At 44.4% G+C, this 20684-nt stretch overlaps 1 protein-coding gene across 1 annotated transcript; it reads left to right on the top strand.

Moving 5' to 3' along the window:
- The first annotated feature begins 338 nt into the window (after positions 1-338).
- On the top strand, positions 339-20061 carry LOC144121222 (uncharacterized). Its single transcript, XM_077654317.1, has 9 exons — positions 339-437; positions 780-945; positions 5213-5324; positions 7996-8139; positions 8888-9044; positions 9440-9584; positions 10416-10522; positions 18182-19875; positions 19974-20061. Exons 1-8 carry the CDS (start codon positions 342-344, stop codon positions 18344-18346), a joined length of 1092 nt encoding a protein of 363 aa, XP_077510443.1. The 5' UTR covers positions 339-341; the 3' UTR covers positions 18347-19875; positions 19974-20061.
- The last annotated feature ends 623 nt before the right edge of the window (positions 20062-20684 follow it).

Here is a 20684-nt window from a genome sequence, read left to right as displayed (position 1 = left end):
AGACCAAAGGTCCTAACGGCATGATAGAACGGGGCGCACACCACGCTTTTCGAATTCGAAACTGATAATCCTCTTTCAGTAATATGTGGAAGTCAACTTAGACTTTTTAAGCATTTGCTGCACGTTGAGACGTCCAAAAACATGTTTTTGTCGTTAACGAACTAAAAGTTGTTGCTAAAAACCCGAAAAAGGATGAAACATCATGATCGGGCGCCCCGCATTACAGTCTCCCAGCCATTGAAACCGAAAATAAGGGTCATCCTTTAGCGCAGCCTAGCGGCCAGTCTGCGCAATGTTGAGGCGATCTAGGGGCCCATTGAAATCGAGGAGACGCTTCAGGCATGTTCTTCAGGAGGCATTGGCCAGAGCCAAAGCGGAAAAGCAAGACAAGGCGGCAAGGCCAAAGCAAAGCTCAGGGATTTGGTGGGTTTTGGAAGGTATGTATGTACGGCGCCAAATATGTTCTGTGTCTTGTAACGAAAATTAGCACCGGTTCTTTTGAAATTGTTCTTTACCTTGGAGTCATCTGCGCATTCAGCTGACATTATGAGAGGGAATGCTCAGAATGCAGTTCGTAAGCGCGATAAGTTATCTGTTGAGCGTGCGTACGTTGTAATTTGCGACATTCGCGACATTGCGCGCGCAATTCATCTGTACCCCGCGTCGTCCGTTAATGCCCGTGTCACAGCTTTGGTAACTTTAAAATTTGGTTGCCGCTGTTGCACGAAAGTCATTTGTTCATTCTGACGTTCTATTTTTCTTTTACACTTGAAATTAAGAAAATCAGGCGCCTAACTGACATGGATGGACAGAAGACCCAGCCGGCGCACCTACGCGACATCAAGAATTTGGTGGGAGAAACCGACGCCAGTTTGTTCAGTGCCAACATTTTTTCGAAGGATCTGCTTTCCCGGGTGACAGAGCAGATGAAGCAATCTGCCGGCAGTGAGTATTTACTACATCAGACAAACCTGGTTTGGTTTTTGTGATTTTGCGTCCCAAAGGCTATGAGGGACGCCATAGTGGGCCTGCCGACGTGGTTCGGTGGTTAGAGCGCGGAGTTAGTGCGTTCGAACCTGGCCGCGGCGGCCGCGTTTCTATGCAGGCAAAACGCAAAAGGTGCCCGTGCGCTGTATGATGATAGTGCACGTTAAAAATACCCATGTGGTCGCAATTATTCCAGAGCCCTCCACTACGGCACCTCAAGCTTCCTTCCCTCACTCCCTCCTTTATCCCTTCCCTTACGGCGCGGTTCAGGTGCCCACCCATATGAGACATGCTGGGCCATTTCCTTTCCTCAAAACAATTTTTTTCTTCCAATTACAGCATAGTAGAGGGCTCTGGATAATTTAGACATCACGCAATACATGGGCCTCTAGTGTTTCGTCTCCATCGAATTTTGATGATGGCAACAAATGGGAATTGTTCCATAAACCTACTGAAAGAAAGATTTTGCGCCTAACACACACCACACACAGAAAGAAGACGACACCACGGTGTGTGGTGTGTGTTAGGCGCAAAATTTTTCTTTCAGTATGCAACACCAACTAGCCCAGCAGTTAACTCTCCTAAAGTTCCATAAACCACTTTTATCAGTTAGAACCAGTTAATAACTTTTTCAAGTGCCACAGAATGCATCTGATTAGCCGCCGTGTGGCACTTGAAGAAAGTTCTTAACTGGGTCTAACTGATAAAAGTGGTTTATGGAACAATATCCATTTGTTTCCAGCTGGAATCACCTGGAAATTGTTCTATAAACCAGTTTGATTGGCCAGGATTTTTTCAACAATCATGTATGCAAAAAAACGGGGTGAAAAGCACTCTTGCACCAGAGTGGTTTTTTTTTTTTTTTTTTCACGCGCATTTTATTTTAATCATCACCGATTTTGGCCACAACTCCAGATTGTGCAGTGTGCATGGGTGGCATGCTTCTGAGGTTATTTGTGGATGTCAGGAATGTGGCAGGGTAGAAAGACAAAGGAGGGACGCGGAAACTACACAGCACTGAACCTCCAACTGAATTTTGCATAGGCGTATGTACTGGACATAGGAGTCACGTATGTGGTGCAGTTGTGATCGAATTTTCATTTCGTTTGCAAGAGAAAAATGAAATGTGTGCTAACATACTATCATGAGCAATATGAGCAGGAACACCGGAGTGCGTGGCAGAAGCCTCAAACCATCCTCTTGGTGATGCACGGCCATTGTTTTTCACAACATTGTGGAAAGGGTTCTGCTGCGTTGCCAGCTTCTGAGAAATGGAAGAACACACCTCCTTTTCCACTGTTTCTGAAAGCTGCTGCCACGTATCTCTGCAAGAAGGGTTGGAGACTATCGAGCATGTGCTCCTATTTTCACTTCACGCTCATGTTGCTCATGATAGTACATTTTGCCTACCGTGCTTTTTTTTTTCTGAGTTTATAATCTCGCAGGCAGCATGTTTCACGCATTCTTTAAGTTAATGTTGACATTTTAAAGTCTAATACACATTCCCAATCCCTGAAGTGTAGTGCAAGGTGGCCTTTGTTCTTATTTTGAGCATTATTGTGTTCCTGATCAATCATTTTGTACGACACAAATGTTCCTGCACAATAAGGGCACTAAGTATGCAACTGCCGCTGTCAAAGCTATGAATTTAAGAGAGTCCCAGAGGGTCGAAAATGATGTGGAGTGCTCTACTTCAGCGTCCTTCGTAGTCTAATTTAAAACCCCGCATGTTTCTCTGTGGGGTTGGGGGAGTTAATCATTTAGCAGTTTTTGAAGCAGCTAATCAGAGGTGGAAAACGCCACTTCCGTGTTCACTTGAGTGTTTTCACATTATGTGGAAGCTTATATATGAAAGGTTGGCTCTCAAGAAATTTTTAACTCGACGGGAACCGAAAATTTGTTTGAATGAAGGAGAGCGTTTTCGATATGCTTGATGTTGACTGCAACAAAGCATCATTTGGAACAAGTGAGAACTTTTAATTAAGATAGTTCTGTTTAACAAGAATTCTCTGTACAGGACTACTGCTTGCTTTCATATGGTCTTCATAACAAATGATGGCCTTCCATTTTTATGCATTTTTCTGAGAGTGCATTCAGCAGTAGTCGCAATGTTTTTTGGTTGCTGGCACAGTATGGCCTAGTAATTTGCTGGTTGAAGCTTTGTGAGGCCAAGTGGGGACATGACTTTTTGCAGGAGATTTGAAGACAACTGATAACCTAACCTAACCTAACTCAACCTAACTCAACCTAACCTAACCTAACCTAACCTAACCTAACCTAACCTAACCTAACCTAACCTAACCTAACCTAACCTAACCTAACCTAACCTAACCTAACCTAACCTAACCTAACCTAACCTAACCTAACCTAACCTAACCTAACCTAACCTAACCTAACCTAACCTAACCTAACCTAACCTAACCTAACCTAACCTAACCTAACCTAACCTAACCTAACCTAACCTAACCTAACCTAACCTAACCTAACCTAACCTAACCTAACCTAACCTAACCTAACCTAACCTAACCTAACCTAACCTAACCTAACCTAACCTAACCTAACCTAACCTAACCTAACCTAACCTAACCTAACCTAACCTAACCTAACCTAACCTAACCTAACCTAACCTAACCTAACCTAACCTAACCTAACCTAACCTAACCTAACCTAACCTAACCTAACCTAACCTAACCTAACCTAACCTAACCTAACCTAACCTAACCTAACCTAACCTAACCTAACCTAACCTAACCTAACCTAACCTAACCTAACCTAACCTAACCTAACCTAACCTAACCTAACCTAACCTAACCTAACCTAACCTAACCTAACCTAACCTAACCTAACCTAACCTAACCTAACCTAACCTAACCTAACCTAACCTAACCTAACCTAACCTAACCTAACCTAACCTAACCTAACCTAACCTAACCTAACCTAACCTAACCTAACCTAACCTAACCTAACCTAACCTAACCTAACCTAACCTAACCTAACCTAACCTAACCTAACCTAACCTAACCTAACCTAACCTAACCTAACCTAACCTAACCTAACCTAACCTAACCTAACCTAACCTAACCTAACCTAACCTAACCTAACCTAACCTAACCTAACCTAACCTAACCTAACCTAACCTAACCTAACCTAACCTAACCTAACCTAACCTAACCTAACCTAACCTAACCTAACCTAACCTAACCTAACCTAACCTAACCTAACCTAACCTAACCTAACCTAACCTAACCTAACCTAACCTAACCTAACCTAACCTAACCTAACCTAACCTAACCTAACCTAACCTAACCTAACCTAACCTAACCTAACCTAACCTAACCTAACCTAACCTAACCTAACCTAACCTAACCTAACCTAACCTAACCTAACCTAACCTAACCTAACCTAACCTAACCTAACCTAACCTAACCTAACCTAACCTAACCTAACCTAACCTAACCTAACCTAACCTAACCTAACCTAACCTAACCTAACCTAACCTAACCTAACCTAACCTAACCTAACCTAACCTAACCTAACCTAACCTAACCTAACCTAACCTAACCTAACCTAACCTAACCTAACCTAACCTAACCTAACCTAACCTAACCTAACCTAACCTAACCTAACCTAACCTAACCTAACCTAACCTAACCTAACCTAACCTAACCTAACCTAACCTAACCTAACCTAACCTAACCTAACCTAACCTAACCTAACCTAACCTAACCTAACCTAACCTAACCTAACCTAACCTAACCTAACCTAACCTAACCTAACCTAACCTAACCTAACCTAACCTAACCTAACCTAACCTAACCTAACCTAACCTAACCTAACCTAACCTAACCTAACCTAACCTAACCTAACCTAACCTAACCTAACCTAACCTAACCTAACCTAACCTAACCTAACCTAACCTAACCTAACCTAACCTAACCTAACCTAACCTAACCTAACCTAACCTAACCTAACCTAACCTAACCTAACCTAACCTAACCTAACCTAACCTAACCTAACCTAACCTAACCTAACCTAACCTAACCTAACCTAGAATGACATGGTCAGAAGTAGCAGCATATGTGGGCAGTTAATTTTTTACTCTGAACATTATGCTGTCTTGGTACTCAAAGAAGGAATATGATGCAGGTCTTAATTGTGAAGTGTGTGCAATAAGAGGGGCACTGTTCTAAGGTTGTCCTCATGAAAGCTGTTTTATTTTTGAAAGGTGCCCAGCAGAGCAGTAAATCTGTCACCAGTCACCCAAGAAAAATGAAAAAAACCCGCAAGCGCAATGTTGTTGACATCGAGTGCGATTCAGACGAGGACTGTGTTGTGTTGTGAGTACGGCCTTTCATCTTTCCTCTGCAAAGCTACATGTTGTTATGCATATATTATACCATGTTTTAGGAACTCATACTACCGCTAGTGCAGCCGTGAAGTGAACACATTTAATTAATACATTACTGCTTTTTTCCTTCAAGGTGGAGTCTGCATGATTCTTGTTTTGTTGAAGATTTACTGTGGCAGTTCTAGAGTCTGTGTGTATTTAAGTTTGTGCTACAGAGATGTGTGATAAACAGCAAATGGATAGCTTATGGCGTGTACTTTACAGCCTAGTGATGCATCAAGGTGTACGCATTCATGCCCACCTGCTATGTGCTCTAGCTCTTTATCCATGAACCAGTGCTTTCGTTTTAGTACTGGCAGGGCACTGCAGTCTCATTTGAGCGGCACGCATTGCTATTTTAAATTGCTGGGGCTAACAGTTCCTTGAGCGCCTTGATAGCCTTTGTTTTCAGTTTTTTCGCTTGTGTTGACTCTCCAATATTGGTGACCGGTGAAGAACACTTTAGTTTTTCACAAATTGAACACCTGTTGGCAAATCATCCTGTGCAGTGGAGTGTCTAAAAAATATGAAGCATGCATATGTGCCTGTGTCCCTGTAGTACTTCCTTGATGTGCCTTCAGTGCACCAATCCATGCTCAAGGTGATAAGGTTGGACCAAGATTTCTGCACCATCTTGGATCATTGCTGGGCTTTGCCATGTGTGTTGGAGTTGTAAAAAATAGTTCTTTCTATGGAGCACATGAGGTAATACATTGGTATAAGCTGCACATTTCATTTTCATGAAATCGCTGATCCTTTGCACATAGCATTTCAAAGTTCATTTGCTGCTGCAAACTGCCTATGCAGTACTGGCATCATGCTACAAAGGTGTTGTTAACAGGTTAAAATATTGAATATTCATTGCATTTCAGGTCTTCTACAGTTACCAAAGCAATTGACATTGAGTGAGGTACAAATGAGACATGTACTCAGTATTTGTTGCAGGACCTCTTTGTTGCTTTTGTGGCATGTGTACCAGGGTCTTCAATCTGAACAAGAGCATTCAATTAAGTTTTTAACAGTGCTTGTGTGTGGTGTCCTTTATATGCCTCTAACGCATATGTGCCTGTAACATGCACTGCATGCAGTAAAACCTTGATAATTCTAACGCAGTTAATTCAAAATCTCAGGTAAATCAAACAATTTGTTCAGTCCCATAATTTATAATGCAAATTTAACCGGATAATTTGAAGTGGCGGCCTGCACCAGCCCAGTTAATTCAAAGACTGGGGTGCTACATGGGGATTCCAGATTTCGCCGCAAACCGGTGAAGCGACGGCGCCTCGGAGCTGTGAGGCGGCGCAGCAGAGCGATGTCGATGCATGATATTTGGAGCACCCCAGCTCCTATACTCCCAGCACAAGAACCTATGGCTTGTGACCTGCCAAAACGCGTGCCTGCGCTTTCCCCGTGGTGTGAGCCTTCTTGCTGTGTGCTTGCGATGGGTTGATAGCGCCCAACGCTGGCCTTCGCTGTTTCCTTGAATAGTGTGTCAGGGTTGGAGGGTTAGGTCACCGGCATCTCTGGTTACTTGAATACCGTCGCATGTAGGTCAACCTTTCTTTGGAAAAACAACCATTCTATATACCTAAGGTGGTAGTGGACGAGTGGCGGGAGTATGCGCCCCGTCGGCATCTGTTTACGGTGGGATTTATGGGGATCCAGGCATCAAAAAAATTTAATTTGTATGCAAATTGGTTCTGCTAAGGAAGATTCGAATTGTGTGCTGTTGCCTGGTTCAGTAGCATGAGAACGAACTTCCGACAATTTCACAGGCATGCGTCGTGCCGGAATCCGAAACTACAGGACTGTTTGCAGTTTGGTTTGCTGCTAAGTAAGTCGGGATGGAGGACAGGATGGAGCGCCGTTTCACTGTTGATCTCCATTGCCTTCAGACTGCTGCCCTTGTGATCGCATTGCTAAGCGTTTATTGCTTTGAGTTGCATGTGTGCCGCGATTCCATGCAAAACACAGTAACTACAAAACAAGTAACCACAAAGCAAAGTGTGGCAGCGGGACGATGCAAGAGGGGGGGGGGGGGGGGGGTAATACATGCGTAGACTTGTATTTGGTGTGAAAAATGTTTTTGGCCATTAGGAGCTATGATGTAAACTTGGAAGCGCAAAAAAAACCGGACGACGGACAGTGTAAGGAAACACAAAAACAGGTTCATGAGCGCTCGTGAACCTGTTTTTGTGTTTCCTTACACTGTCCGTCGTCCGGTTTTTTTGCGCTTCCAAGTTTACAACATGCATCACCAACTAGCCCGGCAGCTTGCTCTAGGAGCTATGAGTTTGGGAGGGGGGTGGCAGACTTTTACCTGGCAGTATATGGTAACCGCAAGGCTTGTCCAATATCACGGTTTCCGCGAATTTCGTTGTTTATGCAACCAAATTTTTTGCTTGGGTCCTTTTTTTTTTTTGCTGTGCTTGGTTAATGCGAAAACCTAGTTATTTTGAATATTTTTCGTAATCCCAGTGACATTCAATTCACGAGGTTTTTATTAGCGGCAAACCTTATCTGCCAGGCTTGAACTTTGAATGCGCTTTACTGCAGCTTGTGTTGTTGCAGTTTCATGTGCCTCCAGCGAAACCAAATGTGTGAACTGGTTTTGCTTGCAGGTCGCAAGGTAGCACTGGATGCACACGTCAAGGAAGTCCCACCAAAAGGTCACGAAGGTCAGCAAAGTCTGCTGCAGCCGACACGGGGTCAAGTCAGTCCTGTGATGAGATACAACACCCGAAGGAGACGTTGAAGATGCTGCAGTAAGGCTTCGTTCTTCTTAGTGGCTTGAATTCTTCATAACTGAACCCATGGTGACACTAAATGGGAATGCTAAGTCTAACTAGGTTGAGAGATTGATGTTGAAGACAGAAAATATTTAATTTTTGTGCAGAATAGAGCTTCAATAAACCAGAAAATTGCGTAAGAGCAAAGCTCCCTCGAGAATCTTGGTATAACTATGCCTGGTCGTATCGGTTGTTTTGCTGGCCACGATTGGCCATCTGCAACACCTTTTTTGACGAGGATGGGAAGTGCCACGAAAACAGGATAGCACGCTGGTGAGTTGCTGTTGAGATGCCAGAATGTAAAGTGTTGCTCGCTTTATATGTCATATGTTTGGCCAGCTTGGAGCTGTAACAATTGCTTGTGTGATCAACAGGAAAAGTAGTTTATTTTTCAGTTGTCTTCTTTGTTTCGTCGAGCAGCTTGTTAGGTATTTTGCTTGGTTTGCTGGAGGGATGACATCGCATCATTGTTGTTTATTTTGGGGGGGGGGGGGCACAGCATGGAATTGGGGACTTAATTCACAATGTTCTTATCAACAACACAGTCACCTTTTTGCGCGGAATAAATGCTGGTAGTTCGTGAAGGGCAAAGTGTTAGTCAAGCTCATCTTGTTTCCTCCGATTTTCCTTTTGTTGTTCCTTCAGAGAGCCTTGGTGCTGCTAAGGCAGCCTGTAAGCAGTGCGTTTTTCTCACTGCTCTTGATATGTTCTGTAATAATTGCAGGAAGTTGCAGAAGGCAGAGGAGGCCATCTACATTGACCTCTCGGACGAGTCGTCAGACAGCATCTCTTGCACCGAAGTGGTCTCACCAGTGAAAAGGGAAAAACTGGTCATCATTGTCAAATGTCAGGCCACTTTGCTCAACTACTCCACATCACCGGTAGGTCTTTCTCTTTGATCACTCTGGTCAGACCTGTATGTAAGCCCTGTAATTTGTCAGTAAGCTATCCTTGACACTTTCGATGCGATACCATACTACTAGTGTGCCATAAAAGGAGGACATGTGCAGTATTGGAGGGCTGCTGTTGCCACAATTTCATTCTCTGAGCTTCGCCACCAGCCTGTGGCTTTTTATATATTTCAGAAGGCATCTCGCCATTCTGGCATCCACGTGCGTTCCTACTGGCTTCTGGAAGAATTAATGGGAGCCTACTGTAACTCTTATACAGTATTCATAAAAGTGGATATGCTGCTGCAGGGAAGGCAAAAAAAATTGCAAGTTGTCTATGGCCACTGTGGTGACGTGCACTTTGCTTTCGCTCTCATTGAAAACAGGAAGCGCCTTTGAGTGACATCCTGGAGAAGGTAGCTGAGGAGCATGGTGTGGATGTGTCCCAGGTGACACTGCTTTGCAAAAACCGGAAAGTTCAACCAGAAGACACCCCCAAGAGCCTTAATTTGGCAGCAGCAGACATTTTAGGTTAGTCTCTTTTCCAAAATGACTGCTTGCGGGGTGAAGCTGCACTCAATTGCCTTTGCAAAGTGGGATATGTCTGGAGTGCAACTTGATAGTTGTATGAGTTTCTTGTCAGCTGAGCACTTTTTGGAGCTGCATGTTTGATGTGCAGAGTCAACGTGCATCAGCAGATTCAAAGGGCTAGTCTCACTTGCAATAACTGGCTGATAAAATTTCGGGTGTTCAGACGTCTAAGCGAGTAAGCCAACAATATGAAATGCTGTGCTTACTCGCTTAGATGTCTAAACACCCGTGCGTAGCAGTGAGCTGCCTGTTCGTGGCAAAGCTTGACTTGAAAGGTGAGCTTGTTCGAAAGGGGCTATAACTGCATGCTATGTGGCTTGTGAACTGGTACTGCTGTTTAGGGTGAAGGAACCCAGACCCCTACACCTGTTAATTACGCCATTCAGGTGTAGATGTCTCAACTGATACTTCTCTTTGTATGACATGAGGTTCCATATCGCACAAAGCAGGGACAAGAGAGAGCACAAGTGACAGAGCAAGACAGCCCTGCTTTGTGAATTACCCACTGGCTCAAACTATCACCCTTCTAAGTTCTATTTGTGCGTTGCTGAAGTTACGGTGCATGCGTACACTGCTCAATAAATGTAGCCAGTGTAAGCACAGTGCATGGCTATATTGTACATTATATAGGGAAACCAAGGTTTTCAGTCGTCAGTTTATATGTTCTAGCGTATGTGTGAGAGGGGGGATGCATTTTATTGTCTGACTAGCTAAACTTGATGGCTGTTGACTATATTCATGTTGATTATATTTACTGTTGGTCCCTTGCAGAAGCTGTCATCACAAAGTACAGGGAGACAGGCAAGGGGAAGAACACAATATGCATAAAGTTTCAGTGCTCAAACAAGCGGAAGAATGAAAACGTCGAAGTCAGTTTGGTAAGTGGTTTTAGTCACAAGGGACCATTAATCCTGTCAGACTGATGTTCTAAACCGTAATCTTCCCTTTGTGGTGACCTCGGCACTTGAGGTCAGAATGATAGAAATTAAAACACTCTCGGAATGGCAGTGTAGCAACTTTCGCTGGCATTGAAGTTTCCCTGTCCGCATACTGTTGCTGATGTCCTCAAAGCTTAATGGGCAGGGCCGGAGTGGGATGGGTAACGTATGCATCCATTGGACAGTTTGTACAAGCGTGCTGTGTTTTCTTTACCCTCTTCTTTGACGCTTTAGGTAACACATCTCTCTGAGCAAGAACACCAGTCATTGGTAGTGTTGTTTTCATTGATGCATATGAGCCACAGTATGTCTGCTTGGGTTACAGATGTGGCATGCACGGGGGGGTGTGTAAAGCTGGCTATGAATGTGAAAAGAAGCGGTGTGGGCCACTGTGAAAGGAAAGACTGTTAGAGTGCAGTAAGGAGTAGGGAAGGGACGAAAAAGGCGTACATTCGCAAAACTGGGTAGCATGTAGCATCAGACAGCGGGGACAAGACGTGGAGGTGTGGTGGCACGGGGGGGTTTCACATACTTGATTGTGTCAGATGTGTCGAACTATTGCCTCTTAAATGGTACTGAGGCGTGGACAGAGACGCGGTGTTCGTGCAAAGCATTAATTTCCATATGGAATCAAATTCTCATTGCATTCATGCAAATGCAGTACTTCCGCAAAGACATGAAGAAAATCAAAAGTGTGGCAACTGAAAATAATTATCGTACAAAGGGATGCTCAAATCAGGATGGTGAGTATTTCCGAGTGTTCCCCCGCCGCTGTAGTTCAGTGGTTAGAGTGCTGAACTGCTAAGCACGAGGATGCAGGTTGAATCGCGGCTGCAGTGGCAGTGTTTTGATGTAGGCATAACGCAAGGTGTCTGTGCACAGCGTCAAAAGCGAAATGAATTGTTGTGAAATACAGGCCGTGGCCAGTGGTGACTCTTAACCTGCGTCTGTTATAACTGTGCAGTGCCCGCAAGTGCTCCCATCAATGACATTATGTTTTGATTGAGGCTATGAAGGATAGGAAGAACTGAAATGAACTCTGAGAAGAGCTGATCAGAGTGGCAAGAATTCGTTTGAATCAATGTGGCCGCAGCATATATACTGATTTTTGTTTCTCATACTGCTGCTCCCCAAATTATTTCTGCCAGTGGTGGAGCTACCATATATACACTAATGTAGCGCGACCATGAATAGGGGTACAATGAGAGGGGGTAGTTTGAGAGCTGAGAAAAATGAATAAAAATATATGTACAGTCCATCCCAGATACATGTGAACCTCGATATAACGAACCTCGATAGAACGAAGTTCGCGGTTGAACACACTTTGTTTTATTTCAGTTTCTTGCTTCCATTGAAATGCATGTGTTTTTTTCCTCGATTTAACGAAGTGGTTTCGCACTGCAGTTTCGATGCAACGAAGCTTTTGGGAGCACAGAAAAACTATTTTGGAAAAACTTCGCCACTTTATGAAGTATATTCAAATTTTATTTTGTAAGAAACATGTTTGTAGAGGAAAATGTTACCCCACTGCGGCGCCCCGGGCGCACAAACGTGTAAATAGTGCCCTCTCTGACATTTCGACGTCCAGAGCAACGTTGTCAATCCAACCCAATCCAAGCCTAGAGCGTCTCTCGTTCGTTGGCACAGGAAGGCACGCTGCCACAAGAAGCCATTTCTTTCTCTGATCGTGGTGCTCTTTTGTGCAACAATGAGTGGTGTGCCCCGGAAGAGAAAAGTGCTTTCTCTTTATCTTAAAGCGAAAATGATCAAAGTAGCCGCCGGCGAGAAGAAGAAGAAAGTGGCGGACAGGTATGATATAACGCTGAGTACCCTTTCGACCATTTTAAAGGCGAAGGACAACATATTGTGCGCTGTCAGCGACAGCGGCCTGAGTGGGATAAGGAAGAGGCTGAAAGCGGCTACGTACGGCGACGTGGAGAAAGCCACATTCACGTGGTTCATGGAAATGCGCGCAAAGAACATGCCTCTGAGTGGCGCCATACTTCAACAGGAAGCCCTGGACTTTGCAAGTGTGCTTGGGTGTGACGAAGTCAAGGCTAACAGCGGGTGGCTACAACGTTTTAAAGAGCGCCACAATATCGTTGGCAAACTAATCAGCGGTGAAAGTGCGGAGGCAAATGCCATTGGAGCTGCTGATTGGCTTCGTGACCGCGTTCCAGGCATTCTCGCCCGCTATGTCATCGCGGCCATTTATAACGCCGATGAAACGGCATTATTCTATCGCCTTTTGCCGAAGAGGACCCTGGGTCTGAAAAATGAACGTTGCCATGGCGGCAAGCAGAGCAAGCAACGTCTAACTGTGTTGCTATGTGCGAACATGGATGGAACGGATAAACGCAAGCTGCTGATCATCGGAGTTAGTGGAAGACCATGTTGTTTCATTGGAAGGTCGATGTCCGTCAAGTACGTCAGTAACGCAAAGGCTTGGATGACACGAGCCCTGTTCAGCGACTGGCTTAAAGAGCTGGATGAGGAAATGGGGCAGCAGAAGAGAAAAATCTGCGTTCTCCTGGACAACTGTTCAGCACCACGTTGACTTGGAGCTGTCAAACGTCGAGCTGTAATTTCTTTCCGCAAGTTGCTCATTCCTAATTCAGCCATTAGATCAAGGTGTAATAAACAGCGTAAAGTGTGCTTACAAGAAGCGCATGATCGAGAGAATTTTGCTCAACATGCGCCTTAAACGCGACACCAAGATTGACGTGTTTATGGGCATAGAAATGTTATCTGCGTCCTGGCAGTCTACGAGCAAGGAAACTATTGTAAACTGCTTTAGAAAGGCTGGCATGAAAGCTGTGTGCGATTCATTGGATGCGGCAGACAACGATGAAGCGAGCGAAGGAGAGGCGCCTGCACAGTCAGATTTCGCTGATGCGTGGCAGCAGCTGAGCGAGGAAGGCAGTGTTCCCGAGGATGTAAGCCTTACAGACTTCATCACCAGTGATGAATATGCTGTCACAACAGAAGAATTGGACGACACCGCAATAATTGAAAGCGTTCAAGAAAAAACCGTTGTAGAGGACGATGACGACACTGAGGAGGCAACGCAGACGCCTACAGCAGCAGAAGTGCTCAATGCCATTGGCATTTTGCGGAGTTATGCCGGCGCGCAAGAACATGAACAAGCATTGGTAGCGGTAGCCACCTACGAACGCCGACGCTCATGAGCAAACGTCAGGCAAAAATAACTGACTTCATGACTGCATCAACACACACTGCATCATGATGTGATTTGATGCAGTCATGAAGTCACTTGCCTTTTGCAAAGATTTGAGAATAAAGGTTCTTCGTTTTTAAACTATGCTTAGTTTTTGAACTCGCGTCAATCTCGCCCGGTCGCGGTGGCTCGGTGGTCACGGCGCTGGACTGCTGATCCAGGTAACGTGGCGGCTGCTTTTCGATGGAGGCGAAATGCAAGGTGCCCGTGTACTGCGTGACGTAGCGCCGGTTAAACCCCATGTGGTCGTAATTTTCGGATCCCTCCGCTACGCCCTGTCCTGCGAAGTTCCAGTTGACAGTAAATCGCGTCCCGCCCCGCATGCGGTGCACAAAGCCAGCCTAACTACCTGCGCTATTTTGTGGGGCCTCCTACTTGCACGTCCCATTCCCATCAGCCCGTGAGAGCACGTGATGGACCACAGTGTTGCTTGACGCCATTAATGGATTTCCGCGCCGCTTGGTTTCATTTTCGGTGATGCCGCACGCTTCGTGGCACGTCTTCGCAGCAACACGCGCAGCTCGCTTTAATTTTTCACTTGTGGCATTATCTTCATATTTCATTCAAGATTTTGAGATACCCGCAAAGAAAATACTGAGAAAATACTGTAACATAATGGGCAACAAAATGCACGGCGCCGCGGGGAGCAGCTCGGCTCTACAGAAAATTTCAACTAAAGCAATAATTTGAGATGTGCCATTTCGAGGTAACGAAGCTTGACTGAACTACTCTTGCCGCTCTATTTGCTTGTCGTTTCTTCTAAAATCGGTTGTAATATCGTCACGAACGCACGTGAGCGGAATAAAACAGAACAACGATTGTTGTTTGAATGTACAATTTCATTAACGGCACTGGAAGACAAAAGCCTCATTGCAACGAAGTTCGCGATATAACGAAGTTTTTCCCCGAAAAGTACTACTTCGTTATATCGAGGTTCAACTGTATATCAAAGGGGATTGCAAAATAGTTATGTATATAAAAAATGGCAGTAGATAAGCTTACCGTATTTACACGATTTTAAGTCTACTCGAATGTAAGTCGACCCACCCCACATCACATTTCTGGAAAAAAAAAAAAAAAAAAATCTTGGAGGTGGTTTACGCTTGGTCTTTAATAGTAGAACGCGATAGCACTGTCCTGCGGCCTCCGCTTATCGCCAGCTGCTATCGGCTGTCGCACGCAGGCGTGTCCCTGGGCACATTCCAAAACGAAAATGTATTAATCACTGGACTACTCGTGCACACTTGTGCCATGATCCTCACTACCGCTGCCGTCGTAATCGCTGCTGCGGTCCCACAGCTCGTCGTTCTAACATCGTCGTGCAGTGAAATCCCACACTTCGCAAACAGTTACATCACGAAGTCGCGTGAAACAGCTGAAAATTTTGCCTCGCTGCAGCTGCCACATCTGCGAAGGTCGAACTTGCGGCCCGGCGCGCAGCTGTTTGTTTCTTTGGCGTAAAGAATGACAGCCATTTTGAATGTAGCTGTGAATGAGCGCCGGTTGCTTACCGGACCAGGAGCACAAATGACGAAGCACTGCATTAAAAACTTGTGATACGCAGCCAGCAGTAGTGAAATGCGTCAGTGCTAAAGAGAAACTCCGTGTGAGCGGCGTCGGCTATACCGTCGGCTACCGACACTCCCCGGCGCCGCTGTGGTTACGAGTGGCGGTGCTGCCGCGATTGGAATGGTGGCCCTTCCATCAACTATCGATGCTCCCTTGAGCGCAGAGTGCACGGTTGAGAGAAAAAAAAAAAACTTGGACGATGCCTATTAAGAGCAGAACGCGAATGCGTTATCGTGCCGCCGCCCCTGCTCATCGGCAGTCGCAATCTGCGGTTACGTGTGAGGAGTGGGCTGGTGCTGGTTTGCTGTTTATCGACAGCCACCATCGGCCGCCGTGCGCGGGGTGGGGATGCCGGTTTTGCGCGTTGACATAGCAGCTGCTCAAGGCCAGCACCAAGAGCGATGTGACGGAGCCGCGCAGCAGAAATGCAACCATGCTGTATCATGCCTGATATCTCATTTGCCTCGCCTTTTTTTTTTTTTTATTATGGTGCGATGCTTTGGTTTCGATTTTAAGTCTACCCCCCACCTTTGGATTTTCAAAGTTCGAAAAATAGGTCGACTTACAATCGTTTAAATACAGTATCAGTGAACTAGAACCAAAAATGCACTGTATCCATGCCAATGACCCCCTTCTTGTATGCTGGCAGCGTGCTACTTGTAACGTGCCGATGGGCCTACCCTGCTTGCATCAAAATTGTGGTGGGCAGTGCTTGGGACCAGCCACTGCCTATTATAAGAGGACTAATCCTGTTACCAATACACTGTAAATGCAATGATTTCTTTGAAATTATGATACAGTTGGTTTATTATGATACACCACACCAGGTGAGGGTCACCGTGCAAGCTTTTGTCAGGTTGGCTTCACTGCATGACAAGCTGTGCACTAAAAGCTGCCTTTTCCTCTTAACGATCCACGCTGCCTTCTTTCCATATTCATAGCCACCCTCTTCTTTGCCCGCGTGTGCAGCGCTGCCCCGGGGCCATGGAAAAGTTATTTCTTAGTTGCTCATGGGTCTGGTGGTGAAGGTCACTGTAGCTGTCATGAGTAACGAGAAAACGTGCTATCTTTGTACATTAGTTCTGAGTTGTGCGGTTTTGATAGGGGGGATAAATACGTTTTCCCCCATTTAACCGCAACTGACACACTTCAAAGCCGCCTGGACCCCACCCCGTGATCGCGCGTGCTTCCGAGCGCACGCAAACCACAGTGGGCCGTGCTCTGAGGGAACAAAGGAATGACACTGTGGCTGACACAAATAGGCATTTATTGCTACAGCGTCAATAATGCTGGCTAGCAACAACATACGCTAAGGAATCGAGGTGGTCTGACTCACCAGCACGGTTATGAGCAAACTTTCGCCCACGCTAAGGCAAGGGGAAGCTCCGAAGCCGGACAGGACGAGATACGGGACAACGTTCTTCCCGCAATTTCCTCGCCCCGCTAGTGAAGAGCGGAGCTCTCGCCGAACATTCTGTATGAGCCACGTTCTCCAGCCGAAGAGAATGTGCCGTTCTCCCCACGTACGCGCGCAGCAGTCATGCTGTTCATGGCACTCGTGGCGCTGCGACGCTGGCGCCCTCTTTTGTCAGTTACGGTAACTAACTAGAGATAGTCGCGGAGTGTGCCCCTCCTAGAGGCGAGGCTGCTGCAGGGTGCATAGCGGGAAAGCAAATCAAAGGGGACAGACATCGTGGGGGAAAGTCCCCGCAGAGTATAATGCTAAATGCATTCTGAAACTGATAAGCTGAGAGAGCAAGACTTATGAATATGCTTATATTATAAGTATTTATATTTTTGCGAGAGCCTGTGGCATTCCATATTGCAGTCTGTATGGCATCTGTTCGTAGTGCGACAGTGCTATGTATGCATCTGTGTCGTGGCAGCTGTCTGCATCAGAGCATATCGAGGCTTCTCAAACCATTTGCTCCCCCGTTTTTTTTGTTTTAATGCAGCATAAATTTTATGAACCGCCTCGGGGGCTTCAGTGGTTATGGGGCTCGGCTGTTGACCCGAAAAACTCTGGTTCGATTCCGATCGCGCCAGTCGCATTTTGATGAACGCGATATGCTTGAGGCCCATGCATTGTGCGATATTGTTGTACGTTAAAGAGCCCCTGGTGGTCAAAATTGTCTGGAGCTCTCCACTACGGAGTCCCTCATAGTCTGAGTCACTTTGGGATGTTAAACTCCATAAACCAAACCAGAAATTTTATGGGTCATGGCCCGCACATATGCATTCACAAAAATTTATTACGCAGTAATTTGAAGTCAAAGGCAACTGAATATACTGTTCAAGTTGTGCAGAGTTTGAATTGAGGAGAGCCTAATTTACAGATGTTGATGGCAAAGTACAATCAGTTCAAATAAGCCTGAGTTATATTTAATGAGACTCCTCTGCAGCAGTTGCCGTATGCGTCATCACGTTATGAAAAATTGACGTACATTTGCTTATACTACTTGAAAGGGCTTATCAGATGCTTTCTAACGAAGTGAGTTTTGTGGCTCGACACTAAAAAGTTTTAGGTTATGGCCCACCTTGTCTTCTGTATGCTCAATCCAGAGTGAGGTGCCTCTGTGATCTCAGCCGTATATGTACTGGAGCAGCAAAAAGTCCATTACTAAAGGTGCAAAAAATAATGCCACTGTCGTCTTGGTAACCGATGGATCGTCAGTAACTAACTTTCTCATTTTGGGTGTAGCAACGTTTAATGAAACGCCCTCAGTAAACATGCATTTTTGGGCTGCTCCCTTTTTTCGTGGTCTTTGAAGATGTGTGCAACTTTAATGCAGGTGGAACCACTTAGGGAAGGAGCCGTGGTGCTTGCTGAGAAATTGGGCCTTCCTCTCTCGCAGCTCACATTCAAGTTTGACGGCGAGTTTGTGGATCTGAAAACCACGCCACAAGAGCTCGGCATCGAGGACGATGATTGCGTTGATGTCTGTATTCAGTCATAGATGTAAATATTCACTTCAGGACGACTATTATGGCCGTTTCCATTAAGGGGGGAGTTGGGGCTTGAAAAAATGTTTTATTAATGTAGTCACAGTTGTGAAATATTCAGGGTGTATGCATATTTGTGTACCGATTTTAAATATGCAATTTAATTTCATGTACAACAATTCCTTGAGCACTTTCCTTGAGTTTTTTGCGAAGAGCTTTTAAGAAAATTTGTTGCAGAGAATTTGCTGAAATGTATGTTATGGGTTCTCTCGACATAAAAAAATGCAATGAGAGTAAAATTGTTTTCTTGCCTATTATGAAAGTTAAGTTATAGGGTTTTGAAGTTGCCACTTCAAAAATGCAAAAAAAAGCTTGTATTCCTGTATCTCAAGTGGCAGTTTCAGTACCCTATAAATAAAGTTCTGTAATAGGCAGTGAGATAATTTTACCCTTATTCATTCCTTGCTGTCAAGAGAAGCCAATGGCATGCATTTAAGCATGTTCTCTGGGGCAAACTTTCTTGAAAGCTGCTCACAAACAACTTGCATAACAACATACGTGATCAATGAATTGCTTTACATGAAAATCAGTGATATATTTATAATCGGCATGCAAAAATACATGTTCCCTGAAGATTTCATAATTGAGATTACATTATAAAATATTTTTTTTCAACATCAGACACCCCTCTTAAGTGACTGGGTGTAAAATTTGTGATTTTAGGCTTTTAAATCACTTGTTTTTGTCTTATGCCACACTTGTCTTTTTTAGTTCTTGTGTACATAGACATTTGGGAATTATTTATTTTTAGAGGGTATGCAGGAATGTGCTTGCAAGCTGCTGCACATTAAAGCTGCCTGCATAAATATTATATACTCTGGAAACTTTTTGTGACTTGGTGTGTATTATTTGATGCTGCTGGCTTATTTGAGGACGTCAGCACCAACCACAGCATTACATGCTGCACAAAATGCAGGAACACGTTGACTCATTCCTGTTATGCACATCACCAAAAGTCACTAGAATGGGTAGAGTGACTCCCCCGACTAGCTAGGGAGCATATTTGTGTTTGTTTCAATATAAAGTGCACTCTCTGGTTGAGGGTTTAAAAGAACACACAGCACCAAAGGTCAGCAGAAGTGTTTAAAGATTTGTTACCTCGGTTTCTTCAAAATGTCTTTTGATTTGATAAGCATGACTTTGTTTTGAAGTATACAGGCATAACTTGACTTAGTGGCATTCCTAATCCTTTTGAATACCTGGATATTGCGCACATTTGAGTGCCTGTGCCTACTGCATAAGGAAACTAAGCACAAACTCAGTTCTTCGTATCATGGTAAAGTCTGAACTGTTGCTCACTAAAAACTTGTGCAGTAGTACATTCTCCTGCTAGTCTTTTACATGCTCAGTATCCTCTTGAAAGGTCTTTAAGCAGCTACAGATAAATAATTCAATTGCAACTTGCATAAGGATATTTGCTGAGAATTGTGCTGTGAACTTCAAAGGTAATGTCTTGAGGATGTGGAAATTGGAAATTTAAGCTGTATTGATTGTTTTCCATCTTTTTAATGAAATCTTATGTATGTAAGTATGTTGATACCAGAATAAATGTCTTGAGGATGTGGAAATTGGAAATTTAAGCTGTATTGGTTGTTTTCCATCTTTTTAATGAAATCTTATGTAAGTATGTAAGTATGTTGATACCAGAATAAATGTCAGTTTTTAGACATCTCTTGTAATCTTCGACTTGTAGAAATCAACACCTTCACAAAGCCATCCCAACTTATCAATCGCATGAGCAAAGTTACATGGACAGTGACGAAACACTGAAGTTGGTCTATAGTGGTTGATTACCGAATTCTAATGTCAAAAAGGCTACTTCCACTGAAACTGGTCTTTTATAAGCTAAAATTGGTGAATAAACTAAATACAGGTGTTGCTGCCAGTGGCAGTCTTTGTAAGAAAACTACTCTGGCATTTGCCATCAGACAGCAATTTCGAGGGGGGGGGGGGGTTTGTTGAGGTTGTCTTCATCATCAGGAGTATGAGCAATCTGGTGAGAAAAATGCTCTGTGATGAACCAATGTTCTGGATGAACTAACAACAGGGCCACAATACACTTGTTCTCAGGGTCGCTTTATGGATGCTTTTGTGTCAGTGTGTTCACAAAGGTCTTTATCCTTGTGTGTCTCAATGGCACACAAAAAGGAGGTTTGCTTCATATTTTTGAATGGTGTTTATTTCTACACAGAGGTGAAGTTTGAAAATACTGAATCAGTATGAAACAAATTAGAATAGTTGCTGCACTACCAAGTGTCCCTAGACTGACTTCCAGAAATCTATAGGAGCATT

The sequence above is a fragment of the Amblyomma americanum genome, chromosome 2, assembly GCF_052857255.1.
Source record: "Amblyomma americanum isolate KBUSLIRL-KWMA chromosome 2, ASM5285725v1, whole genome shotgun sequence".
NCBI classification, from domain to species: Eukaryota; Metazoa; Arthropoda; class Arachnida; order Ixodida; family Ixodidae; genus Amblyomma; species Amblyomma americanum.
The sequence above is the reverse complement of the archived record's forward strand: the minus strand, read 5'-3'. Positions and strand labels throughout refer to the sequence as shown.